Source organism: Podarcis bocagei (genome assembly GCF_964188305.1).
Source record: "Podarcis bocagei genome assembly, chromosome: 11".
Taxonomy (NCBI): domain Eukaryota; kingdom Metazoa; phylum Chordata; class Lepidosauria; order Squamata; family Lacertidae; genus Podarcis; species Podarcis bocagei.
The window spans coordinates 48,181,672-48,195,750 of NC_138136.1; the positions used below are offsets into that span (position 1 = coordinate 48,181,672).

The 14,079-nt window shown below is 45.1% G+C and overlaps 1 protein-coding gene across 1 annotated transcript in view; it reads right to left on the minus strand.

Moving 5' to 3' along the window:
* SLC1A3 (solute carrier family 1 member 3) overlaps positions 1–14,079 on the minus strand; it is a 36,104-nt gene that overhangs the window by 11,259 nt on the left and 10,766 nt on the right. The window contains exon 3 of the mRNA XM_081212965.1: positions 7,085–7,222. Coding sequence (XP_081069091.1) covers positions 7,085–7,222 — 138 coding nt within the window. The remainder of the gene's footprint in view (positions 1–7,084; positions 7,223–14,079) is intronic.

Sequence of the window (14,079 nt, forward strand, 5' to 3'; positions counted from 1 at the left end):
ACAGGAACAAAACACAGCTGATACCTGCTTAGTGGAGACCTGAAAAGGCCATCCTTTTCTGGACGTGACATCTTGATTAGCATTTCCCCCCCATCTCACAAGAAGGTTTAAAGTTGCTCATTCACAAAAAGAAGAAGAAATGAGTGTTGGCAGGGAGGGGGGAAAGGGGCGCATGCACACTCACATCAGTCACCCACTATTAAAGGCGATTTGCTTCTGAAAAAAAGAACTTCCAGTTGATGATTTTGTTGGCCCTCCTAATGCTAAATAAGCATGATGTAATGCGGTGAATTGCTTTAGTTTAATTAGAGGAGAGTTCATCATAGTAACTTGTTAAGCCAGTCAAATGGCATGGTCACTTGGGATGCAGAGCAATTAAAGCAGAAAATTAATACACTAGTAAAAATAATACATCAGAAGCAGATTCTTGATGCAGGGAAATAGCAGACACTTGTACGTGGCACACCAGATGTTGTTAGACTACAACTCCCATCATCCCTGACCATTGATCATTCTGGCTGGTGCTGATGGGAGTCAATGTTCAACAATATCTGCAAGGGTAGCCATCTTTGGCTTGAAAGATCATTATGTTCATTTGGCTGAGGTTACCCTCTCTCCCACATCAAATTCCCCAGTCAGGAACAAAAGGATTTCAGGGCGCTGACTTGGGCCCCACATCATGGGTGCCCAGCGGTGCCGTTATAACATGAAGTCATGGCTTTATGTCACCCCCAGAAGTGATGTTGGAGGCCCTGCGAGGCCTAGGACACCCCTTTCAAGCCGCCCCCCAAGGCCTCATATGAGACCCAGAAGTTGCGTCCAAGGCCCCACAGAGTGGGTGCTGAGCGAGCCCCCAGGGCTTCTTGGAGTTGCAACCAGTGATGGATTTGTATGACCAAACAATAGATTCAGCTTCGTATCTATGAAATGCTTTCTCAAAATGCTCCACATATACAACTCGCACAACTTGCAACTCAACAGGCTGAAAGCAGTGCACCCTCTGTGTACTGCAGTCCACCATAAACTGAGCACTGTTTTTCCAGTGAAAGTGCAGGACGCACATTTTCTCAAAGAAAATAAAATAATAAAGTTTCTGGAACCACCAAACCCAAAGCAAGGGGTTTCATTGGAAAGTGGAGCATATTGCAATATGCAGCTGATGGGCTTTCTTATGCTCAGGGGACCATAAATTGCAAGGATTAGTATATCTTATACTAATAATTATTACAAGAACTCTGAAAGATAGATTAGCATTATTATCCTCATGCTTAAGATGAATGGTTGAGGCTGAAAGATAAAAACTTGGCTAAGACTACTTAGTAAGTTTGAGACTGGGTGTCAGGTGTGTGTGCAGGAGCCAGGCCCTGTGACCAGTAGGACTTTACAGGACTGGGGTCTTCCTAAGTTTGTTCTGAAGAGGCAAGGCGAGGCCACACAGGTGAGGCCGATTGGTAACTCACAGCACCTGGTGGCAAGAGCTGGGAAGGGATATAAGGTCAGCATTTCCCTTTGGCTCTTTGCCACAGCAACACGCTTCCTGCCTTGCTGAGTTTGGCTTCTTGCTTCCTCATCCTTGAACCTCGGCTTCTTGACTCCTTGCTTCTTGATCCTCAGACCCTTGACTTTGTGACTCCTTGCTTCCTGACCATTGGACCCTTGGCTTCTTGGCTTCTTGACTCCAGGCTCTCTGACCCTCAGACTCTTGGCTTCCTGACTCCTGGCATCTGGACCCTTGTTCCTGCTCCCGGTCCTGACGTCCCCTGCCGGGACTTCGATTGCCGGTGAACTGAACCGTGACACTGGGACAGGGCATACATTTGGGACTTCCACATTAACAAGGGCCAAGTCAAACATTCCCTTGAAAGAACTTTTGGCTCAGGATTTGGGAGCTCTGAGTGAGGTTTGAGATTTCCCAAGACCATCCTTCTAGGTTTACCTACCATCTGTTTTACTGTCCTGGTGATGATAATGGTGTTCCTTGGAATTCCAGTGGCTGGTTGCTGGCATTGCCATTCCCCAACTTCCAAGAGTGACAGCTGGAAGTATTGCCCTCACTCTCATTGACTCAATGGTGGCACAATGTGGTGACCTACTGACCTCTATCTAGGAAATCCTGGAGGCAAAATGGTGATCGCCCCACACTAGGAAACAGTCTGGTCACCAATAGCAATTACTGCCTATGTCAGCCCCCTCTCTTCTGTGCCACAGAAAATCATCAAAATGACCTTCCCGAATGCAAAGCTTCTGAATGGGGTGGCAAAACTGGAGAGGCCATTTCAGCTCAGTCCTGGACCAGCTCTTCCAAATGCTGCTAGTTCTTCCAGGTCTATGGAATTAGATTTTCTCTGACGATAAGATGGATGCTTGGAGATGGACTCAGAACTAAAACCAGCAAGATGACATTCCCCTGAAACATGAGCCATGGAGTTTTTCTCCTGTAGCTGCAGGCAGGGGTCATGGTGTCACAGAAAAACCAGATTTCCCGCTCCAGAATCGGGCACAACTTTCTGACCCCTGGAAATGAGGGTCAGAGTTCATGGCCTTGTTGGAAATGCTGTCAGTTGCGGCAACGGTGCTCTCTGAATGCAGCCACACATCAAGTTCAGCAAGGAACTCCTGCTGTTCCTGGGAGAGGAATTTAGGTCCGGTAGAGTCACGTGGCATAAGGGAAGGGAGTTTTGTGGCCACAATGACACTCATCACTTACTCTCAGAAAAAGAGTAACCATTGCTGGAGCATCTGAGAGTGCATGGAATGGGGAAACACGAAGCTGCAGTGAGAAGGCAGAACAATCGCAGGGTGCAGGAGAAAGGAAAGAAATACCCTAGTCTTCATGCCTCAGTGCAGTGACTTGAAATTTCATGGTCTCAGAATTGGTCAAATGGCACACAAACTGCTCCTGAGAACAACCACTGAGTGAGCTCCATCTCAAGCTATTTGGTATGGGAAGAAAAACATGGAGCACCATATAAAAATGTTTTAATAATTAAATGTCCCTCTGCCTAAGGAAAAAAACATCTTTCCAGGGGCAGGACTTTCAACAGTACAGGACCCCTTCCCTGCACTGTGGTTAAACCTGCTCTCTCCACCAGTGGCTGGCTTATTTTATTTTATTTTTAGTTCAAAAGGCTGAAATGCAATGCATGACATTTATTGTCATGACTAGCTCGACTCTCAGTCCTGTAGTACTGGTTCTGGAGTTTCTCACTGAATGGGAATGCGGGGAACAGGTTGCATATCTATAGCTATATCTCAGAAACACCTTGTATCAAGATTAGTATATAACACCACAAAACAAACAGAGTTGAGCAAAATTCTGCCATTTCATGCAAGTAACTTGCATTTTAAAAAACAAACAAATAATAAATAAAAATTCAAGTTCTGGGGGCGGGAATCTAACATATGCCCAAGGTTAGCAACTAGATTTCTCAGAGGTGGGGGTGCTTGAGGAATGCTCTATTTAAAAACAGAGTTGATTTTCACTCCCCTACCCCCAGCTTCTGCAAAATGAGAACAGGACAGTTATCTTTCAGATTTCACACTGCTCTGAATATTGCAACACAGTTCTCAGCTATTTTTGTAAAGCATTTACACAAGTATAAATGTGTACTTTGCGAGAAAATGCATCCAAAGATTCATATTCCAATATGTATTTAAACATGACTTCTGATGCAGATTAAAAAAAACACAGATTAGTGTAGAAATGGAATAATATTATGAAGGAACAGATGCAAAAATGACATGGAGCAAAAATAGACTGATCCATCCATCACTTCATAGAGAATCACTTTGAGAAGGTAGTTTGTGGGGAGAGATGGGCTACGATCCAATGGCCCTCAAAAGACTTACTGCTAAGTTGTATTGCCTCAATGAGACTTTGTATCCAGACAAAAGAAGTGGATTCTTTGCACCACGCGAAGCAGCCAAACAACTTGTGTTGAAACATCAGAACGAAGAATCCTTACCTATTCACACTGGACAACTGACCTCATTCCCTTTACAAACTAGCTGCCTTCTGCAGACAACAGCATATGGACATCAATACTGTCTACAAAGATACTTCTAGCCATTGATAAAGCCACTCTGTCCTCCCTGTTCAAGGAAAGTGAAAACCACCCTGTTTTCTTGCCAACCACCCCACTGCCCCTCATCCCTCACACCCTTCTTGGTTCTACAATGGGTCTTCTTCCTCCTTCTGCTATTTGTTGTATTTATAAAAGGGTGGAGGAAGGAGGGAAGGATATTTTCTGTTTTAAAAAATAATATTATTGCAGTCACACAAAGCAGATGAGAAGATTCTTATGTAGTATCGTAAAATAGTCTTATATTTTTGTTACAAGTCAAAATACTCAAAGCACTATCTATGCAGCAAAGCTATTTATTAATTTATTTTTAGGAGGGGTGTGTAAATCCTAATTTCCCTGCTTTGTCATTTGTGGCGGCAGAGAGGGTTTGTTGTGGCTAAAATGCCTTCCACATTCTTCCATTCTTCTACTTATGCTCAGCCTGTATAAATACAGCGGTACCTCTGGTTACGAACTTAATTCGTTCCGGAGGTCCATTCTTAACCTGAAACCGTTCTTAACCTGAGGTACCACTTTAGCTAATGGGGCCTCCCGCTGCTGCGCGATTTCTGTTCTCATTCTGAGGTAAAGTTCTTAACCCGAGGTACTTCCGGGTTAGTGGAGTCTGTAACTCAATGTGTTTGTAACCCGAGGTACAGTGGCGTAGCGTGGGGGGTGCCAGGGGTGCCAGCCGCACCGGGCGCAACTTCTGGGGGGGCGCGCTCGCTGCCTCCTGAGTCGCCGAAGAGCCTCGGGTGCAGGCTGTAGCTGGCAGCGGCTCTCAGCGCTGGCCGCGGTCCCCGCGCGTCAGGGCCACGGAGGGCGCGCCAGGCAGCCCCTCCTCACCAACGGGCAGCGTTCGCCTGCGGGGTTCGGCCAGCGCGCTGGGCTGGCCGCGTGGAGTTGCCGAGGAGCCGCCGCCTGCCATGCCGCCCTGGCTGCTTCAACCGCGTCCGACAGCCGGCTCGAGGCTTCCTTCCGGCCGGGTCTCCCGACGGGGCGCTGCGGGCGGAGGCTCCGGCACCAAGCGCCACGCCGCCCAGGCTCGGGTCGCTGTCTGGATGCGCGCAGCCCGCCAAATGCGCCATTGGCGGCGCTCTAGTGCCTGCGCGCCAAGACCGCCCACCCGCCCCGACGGGGCCCCTCCACCCGCGCCGGAGGCCGGCCTCCTCCCAGTCGCGAGGCTTTCCTGCGCTTCTCCTCTGGCAGGATCCGGATTACTGTCTGGGGTATGGGCTGCCTCCTGGGGCGAAGCTGGATTACCCCTAAGGGCAAAGGACCTTTTGCTTGAGGGAGGGGGGAGGGAGGGGAGCCCTGGATCGCCCTCTGTTTCTGTCTTGCAAGAAACAAGGAAACAGGAGGATGCATTGTATCCGCTGTTGCTACATTTTGCAGCGCGCTTCTTCCCCTCTTTCTGCTCTCGGTTTCTTGCGCTCTCCTGGCGGATCGCGCGCTCCAGACACGGGGCTGCTGCTTCCTGACTTCGGATTGGCTGCCTCTCACCTTGGACGATGCCCATTGGTCAGCGATGGTTCTTTGAGAAATCCTGATGTTTCATTGAGGGGTTTCGGGACTCCATTGAAGGGTTTACAAGCCTCTTCGCTGCAGATCACTAGGAGGGGAGTTTATAGGTGGAGGGGCCCACTCTGGCTCGTCGTCCTGCGTGGGTGAATGGGATTTGGGGTGTTTGGATGGCCTCTTAGTCCCGGCTCTACCAACAGCTCGAGGGGTGAAAGCAGTGGCGTAGCGTGGGGGGTGCAGGGGGGGCCGGCCACACCGGGCGCAACATCTGGGGGTTAGGGTTAGGGGCGCAAATCCACTGGTTAGGGGGCGCAAATTACTTGCCTTGCCCCGGGTGCTGACAACCCACGCTACGCCACTGCCGAGGTACCACTGTATGTATAAACAAAACCTTGCTATCACAGAAATGCCATCATTCTCCTGCGGCCTTCATTCCAAGATAACTAACCCCAGGGCTCACACTAGAACCCCCGAAACCTCTTACTACTCAGAGACTGGGGTGTGTGTAACAATATGAAATAAAGCAGATGAGTAAAACATGAGCATATTTGGTATGACCAAAGACAACTTCAGCTCTGAAAAAATATTTCCTTCTATTGTAAGGGGTGCCATGGCCTTGCAAAGGCCTTCATTGGCAGCCCCAGGGAGGAGGCCCTGATTCTGATATTTACTTTCTAGGAGCGCTCCTAGAAAGAAAGTTATGAAGCAAAATGTGCAGGTATGTTTCTGAGCAATTTCTGTGAAATCAGCCAGCCTTGCTGCTGTCTGTCAGTAGACAAAGAAGCTTAGACCAGGTCAGACAATTTGCTCACCTATCTCAATATTGTTCCTTTGAATGGTAGCCACTTTCTAAGATCTCAAGCAGAGAGAGATCTTTCTCATCAAGTGCAAATTTGCCCTTTTAAATGATGTCAGAAACTCAACATGGGACCTTCTGCATGTAAAGCATCTATATATAAAGGAATTTTAATTTTAATTTCTTTCCTAATAATTCAGGGTGTATTACTGCAGAGGTCAGCAATACTTCTAAGCCAGTGGGCACATTTGGTTTTTTAAGCAACTCAATTCTTTCCTCCTTCCTTGAATCAGCCCACACCTCACCTTTCCAAGGGAGCTGGGTAAAAGTCAGACCCAGTGGAGTTAATGAGCTGAAGGAGGAAGTGGGAAAGAGCATCACTCTTACAACTTCCTCCTTCAGCTCTATGTATTTTTCAAGGGAGAAAACGTAACCACCACTTTCTGATCAAGGGGTGCTCAATGAGAGGGGGTACTCAAAGGCTTTCTTGTGCCAAGGGAAGACCCCAAGGGGGACCACTGCACCCAGAGGTACCATGTTGATGGCCCCTGAATTATTTTACCAAGTATCTGAATCCTGGAGTTTGCCATTTTTCATGCACTCGGCTGTAGGCTTTCCTTTCTCTTTATCAACACATTGGCAAAAGGGAAAGAGAAAGTAGCAGCTGCTGCAAAACAGAAAAAGGGAAAAGATAAGAGTGTACCTGTTACTAAGCTGGATACAATGAGAGGCAAAACCAGCATCTGCAACATTCTCATTAAGAGTTCGCCTGGGAAGGAAAAGTACTTCACTTCTCGGTAGCTGAAGTGGTATGACCGAAGACCAAATCCAAGGATGATACCTGGGGAGAAAGTAAGGGGAAAAAATGAGACTACCATCTTCATCACAAATTGCATGTATTCAGGGTCAACTGAAAGGAGGCTCACGGAAGCTCTGAGCATACACTCAACAAACTTTCATTAAATACTTTGCTGAAATCAAGATAAATTATATCCACAGCATTCCCACAATCCACTAAGCTAGTAACCCAATAAAAAGGAAGGTAACATTAATCTGCTGGGATACAAATCCATGCTGACTCCTACTAATCATTGCATTATTACCAATATGCTTATAAATTGTCTCCATTATATTCTTCACCAGAATCAAAATATTTTCCGTTAACTCTTCCCTTCTCCCCTTTTTGAAGACTGGGACAACATTTACCTGTCTCCAGTCTTGTGCTACCTCACCTATTCTCCAAGATTTCTCAAAGAAGGTGGACAAATATTCTGGGCGTACCCAGCAAATTCCTTCCTTACACTAGACCTGAACACATTTAAGGTAGCTTTGTATTTCCTCATCAACACCTTAGCAATCATGAACCACAATCCTGACCTGCCTCTAGTTATGCTATTTATGCAAGGTCCTTGGAGCAAGGCATTGGCCATTAAACCTGCTTGTCCATAGTACAAGCATGCTCCGAGTTCACTTGCATGGGGCTTGCCCCTGAAGAGAAAAACCTCACAAACTTTTATTTCATTACAGTAACTTGACTTGCACTGAAGGTCACCACACATGAGTGCCCTGCTTACAGAAGCTTGGAAATAATCCTTTCAGACCTCTCTGTAGTGATTCTCCCTTCTCATCCTAAATAGGTCATGAGGCTTGTTCACCTCAAGGAACCCTTGATGTTTTGCTCAGCACTATGGCCAGCACACACAAGGTGGTCCTGTGCACCAGCCTGGATTGTCCCCAAGGACATATATCTGTGCCAAGTGTCCTGTTTGACCTCAGTGGCTATGGAAGGACAACTTTAAATTACAAACTCTGCAATGGGCAACAGCTGTGTGCTAAGTTCCTAACTATGCTAAATGTGCCTCTTTGGGCAGAAGAGCAAAAAGATGCTGCGTGCATTTCCACTCCCACAGATCAGTGTGTGTTTCAGACAGAATCCAGAAATAGCCCAGATATGCAGAAAACTCTTAGCAAATTTAGGGTCCGTAAGCTTTTTTTTGCATCTTGCTGATGTGAACACAGTTTGTGCGCAAGAAGGGCTTCACCCATCTGAAGATGCTGGATGCTGATGGATGTTTTGGTACCAATTCCCTTTTGCTACAGTCTCTCTCCCCTTCATGGATCACTGTCTTGCCGTGGCGAAGGGGCTTGAATAACTCAGAGAAGCTGTGAGCTTTGCCGTGCAGGGCCACCCAAGATGGACAGGTCATAGTGGAGAGTTTTGACCAAACGTGATCCACCTGGAGCAGGAACTGGCAAGCCACTCCAGTATCCCTGCCAAGAAAACTCCATGGACAAAGACAACAGGCATATAAAAGTTTTGACCAAACTGCGGGAGGCAGTGGAAGACAGGAGTGCCTGGAGTGCTCTGGTCCATGGGGTCACGAAGAGTCGCACACGACTAAACGACTAAACAGCAACTCTCACAGCACACCTTTCTGCACAACATAGAGAACACACTTCAGATTTCCTAGCTGAGCTCATCCTCTTTCTTGGGTACATGCTTGTAGAAACTAGCCTACTGCGCATAGATAAATTTTGAATGCATTGCTCCACCTGTTGTTTCCTCTGTCCTTGGCCCGCCATGGGCATGTGGACCTCAGAGAGAGAGAGTACGGCCCTCAGGATGAAAAAAGTCCCTAAATCCAGCTCAGGAACACAACAGGAGGTAAAGGACTAAAGCACCCTGACTTCTACTCTGGGATCCCAACCCAGACTGGACTCCTTATGCTGGCTATTTCTGCACTCAGGGGCAAACAACATGATAATTGTCATGAGCTGTTTGACCCTCAACAGTACAACTGTACTCTACAGAGAAATGGAGGTGCTGAGTATCACTTAAGAGGAACTTAGCACGCTAAAGGATCAGACGTAAATTGACTAGACCTGGAGCAAGCCCTTTTCAGTAAGAGTTTCAGGTTTCCAAATAATTTGTGAGCCTTTCAAAGGAACAAAGGCTTGTAAGAAATACCCCAAAGCTGTTCTACAGGCTTTGCCTTGACCTTTCACATCAGTGGGGTAGAAAAAGCAAATATTCAGAGAGAGCACGGGAGAAGCACATATTTTCATATAATTAAAAAAACCACCCAATCCATGCTCTGATTGTTTTCTGGAGAACAATTTATTCCAGTTTTAATATAATGCAGAATTAGAAATGCACTTAAAAGATTCAGCTGTGTATAACCACCAAAAAGAACAGAATAAAATATAAAGCCTTTTTATTCTATTTTATAGTTTTTCATGTTAATGGACAGACATTAGGTTTAAGTGAGTTTTTAAAAGGCCGCTCTGCCATGTTATTAGTTACAGCTTGGTAATACTTCTATTTGTTTGACCACAGGCCATGCAAGATGATGACGAACAATAAGCACATCAGATGAATAATTACAGAATGATAAAACTACAGAACTATAAAACCAATTTCGAGGCAAGCATTCAATAGATTGCTGCATGTAAACTTGCTTATCCAAAATCAGATCTTTTACCAAACTCTGATCACACCTAAAAGCCTATCCCAGGCATCCCCAATCTTCGGCCCTCCAGATGTTTTGGACTACAATTCCCATCATCCCTGACCACTGGTCCTGTTAGCGAGGGATCATGGGAGTTGTAGGCCAAAACATTTGGAGGGCCGCAGGTTGGGGATGCCTGGCCTATCCTATGAAATTTCTATGGGTCAAGCAACTGGGTTCTGTGAAGCTCCTGAACAGCAATGAAACCATGTAGCTACATTGCATCCTCTTTTATTCTATTAAAGTTGTATCACATTTTTCATTTAAAACAAATCCAAGAGCAAATAATAAAAAAGCAGTAGACAAGCAATGAAAATAACCATCTATATACAGCAGTAACAAAATTATCACATCTGTGAAAATAACCCAGCCAATTCTACCTTCAATTAACCCAGTCTATGTCAATTAAAACGTTTATATAGGTGGTGGATAACCATCAAGGTTGTTGTTTTTAACATTTATTTATTTGAATTGACTTGCTAGTCTCTTAGACCCAAAAAGTCTCTAAGAGACTCACACAAAGGGAGGAGGCATAATGTACAAAACAATAAATGTCAATAAAACCATTCCAATAACCCACATGGAAACCCAGCAGAGAAATAAAGGAAAACTAAAGCACCTAGAACCTTTTCTCCAATAGTCCTTCAACCAACTTGTCCATCATCCATCTTTTGATTACAATGAGAGATGACAGACATTTTAGCCTGGTAGCCTAAAGGATGTTAATGAAGGCAGCAGGCAGACCTAACTGAGGAGAGCATTCCACAGACGAGAAGCCACCTGGCACTGAGGGGAGAGCACTCCACAAATCGAGGTGCCACAGATGACAAAGCCCCCTCACTTGTTGCTGCACAATGCATACTTGGCAAAGGAGAGCATCCCAGCCAGTTTTACAGCAAGGGCAGGTGCATAAGGGAGTAGGGACTCCATCAGGTATCCTGGTCTGAAGCAGTGTAGGGCTTTATGTCAACACAAGCACCTTGAACTTGGCTTGGTAGTACACTGGTAGCCATTGCAGCTATTTTAGAACTGGTGTGACATGTACTCACCAGCCTGCTCCAGTCGGCAGCCCCACACAGAGAGCACTGCAATAATCAATTTGTGAAGTTACCACTGCATGGATCACTGTGGCCAAGTTATCCCTGGCTAGGAATGGCCCTAGATGGCACACCAGCTAAAGCTGGCCAAGAGCGTTTCAAACCCCATGGAGGCTACCAGCGTTTCCATTGGCAATGCTAAATTGAAGAGTACCAACAGACTATGTAGCTATTCCTTATAGGGGGCTGCAATCCCACTCAGAACTTGCCCAATTCCCAGTTGTGGGAACCTTCAATTCACAGGGCCACCATCTTATCAGGATTCAGTCTCAGCTCATTGGCCCTCATACAGTCCATTACCGGAACCACAAACTGACCAAGAAGTTGCCTTGCCTCTCCTAACTCAGGTGGAAAAAAAAGTAACAGATCTGTGCATCATTAGCAAGACTGTATGACAAAAATCCCTTGTATGTCCACACTCACACAAACATTACCAGCCCACTTATTTGCACCTTACCCTCTGCCACAAATATTGATATCTACCCTTCCACTCCGATGGCCTTTTTGCACACATTCACTATGAAGGCCTTACTAAAACCCTACCCACTTGTGAAAAGCGGGGGGGGGGGCATGCTCCTCGATTCTCCACCTTTGTTATCAATGTCAGCCCAACATGGCTTCCAGCTGAATGTCTGTAGTGCGGAGTCTGCCGGACTTCCGTGCACAATTTAGAAGCTTGATCACAAAGGGAATTTCATGACGGAGAAGGAGGGAACAGGACTGAGGTCACACAAAAGATTTGGTCCAGCAGGCACAACGTTTTATTAATGGACTCTTTCTAGAAATACCATACATGATCCTTACAAGGCATTTGGAGGTACTTGGCTTTCTCCAAATCATACACAGCATTTAAAAAATAATTATTCATGTTAAATATCTATATGGTGTGTCTGTGGTATATCTGATTGATACCTGCCTCACCTGTGAAGGTGATGGCACTGAGAACTGGGCCTCAGGCATGGACTTTAAAGAACAGGGAGTTTGGAACGGGCAGTCCTTCAGATAACATGAGCCCAAGACATGGAAGATCCCCCCTTTTAAACAATGTGATAAATGTCATGTCAACTTTGCCTCTTTATATTCCAAAGTTGCAGGCAATGTCTAGCATTTGAGCCCTATTTTGGTGTAGGTGCCACTTATTTATTTCCCGATAGATCACTGTCTGAAACACAACTGTGGCCATAAAAATACACAGAACCCAACCTGAGCCGATGGTTTCAAGTTACAAGTCACATAGGACTTTATATGTTAACATCAGCTCCTTGAACTGAATCTGGTAACCGGAAACCGGTGAGCATTGTTTTAACAACAGAAATCCCGTGTTCCAAGCCTCCCATGCCAATCAATTATGTGGTGGCCATGTTCTGAACAAGGAGAGCCCCAAGACATTGTAGCAGCCAAATCTTCACCTAGGGCATGGGTAAGTGTGACAAGAGGGTCTGGAGCTGGAGAAAGCAAAATCATTTCCCTGATAGCATTTGGGCATCTAAAGTAAGGGCCAGAGCTAACAGTCCTCCTAAGCTGCAAAACTGGTCTTTCAGGGGAAGTGCAACCCCATCCAGGAAAAGGCTGAACGTCACTTATCAGATCCATTAAAACACCCAACTAGCAGGATTTCCAACATTGGTATTTTGCTTCAGTTTCTTACCCCATCATTCAGACCATTACTGATTCCAGGCACCCGTTGAGCACATCCATCACCTCATCTGACTCAGATGCAAAGGTGACAACGGAGTCCTGCATTTTAGTGATCTATTGGTGACACTTCAGCCCAAACCTCTGAACAGCCTCATATACATTTAGATCAAGGTAGCCAATAGGGTGCCCTCCATACTGGCCATGCTGCCTGGGAGTTGTAGTTCAACATTACATTGAAGGAACCGCATTGTCTGATCCCTCTTTTAGGTGTCTACCACCTATCCAACGAACTAAAACCAGCTTTTCTTTCTGACCCAAGAAAAGGGGAATATAATTTAAAGTCAAAGAAACCAAAACTACAGCTCAGAAGGCTATTTTTAATGTTTTCTTTTTCCTTTCATATTTCAACAACACATATGAGCCCAAAGGCTACATGGTTGCAGGGTAATAAGCACAAAATTGGGCAACTGCAGAACTTTTAACAGTGTCTTCTTGGTACAGTGAGCTGTGGCAAAAAGCCCTGGCAGAAAAAAAAATAATCATGTACCAACTTAAATTAGCTGGAGGCAAAGATAAAATATTGTATTTTCATATAGTGTAGTTTGATTTTATCTCATGTGCAAATCAGGGACACATGCAGCAGCATTTATTACAGCCTCTCTCCAAATGATGGAAAAGAGACTAAGTACACACTGTAATATTATGATGAAGAATACAGAAAAGGTCCAAGTTGCCAATGGAGGTTACATAAATGTTTACCTACACAGAGATGAAAAATATGTTACATGCATTGCCTTCTGTTAGTAATAACAAGATGTAACCACTTTGAGTTGTCCTGTATCTGTTTAAATTTGTGGCACTAATTCATATCAGTTAAACCTGTGCAGTACAATCTTAGATTTGTAAGTCTCACGAACTTCAATAGGACTTACTTCCCGGAAAGCATTGTGTAGGATTGCTTAGTTTGTTCATCTACTGATTAAGATGAGTAAAGCTAGCAGTCCTGCATAATTTAAAATAGTTATTTTACCACAATAAAATGTAATTAGCAGCTGACTGGTCTAGATTTTTGGAACTCTCATAAGACCCAAAGGATCCAGGTAGGATACATTGGGAGATGGGAAGAAAAAGGAGGAGTGGTTTTTAAAAGCAATGCAAACTTGAGATGGAATTCGTTTTGATATGTCATCCAAAATGATGTCCTCTTGTGCAGGGAAGTGTCAGAGAAGTGTTATCTTAGTAGAAATAATGATGCTTCCTATCCAAAATAAACCAGCTGGAAGAACATGGACAAAAACTAACGAGAAAGATGAATTCATGGCTGGAAGGATAATCTATTTAAAAGAGGTGCACTATGCAGAGAGAATGAAAGGGTAATATAATATAATTCCTCCTCACACCATTTATTTATTACACACTTAGATCCTCTAAGGAAGTCCAATACCAGTAAGATT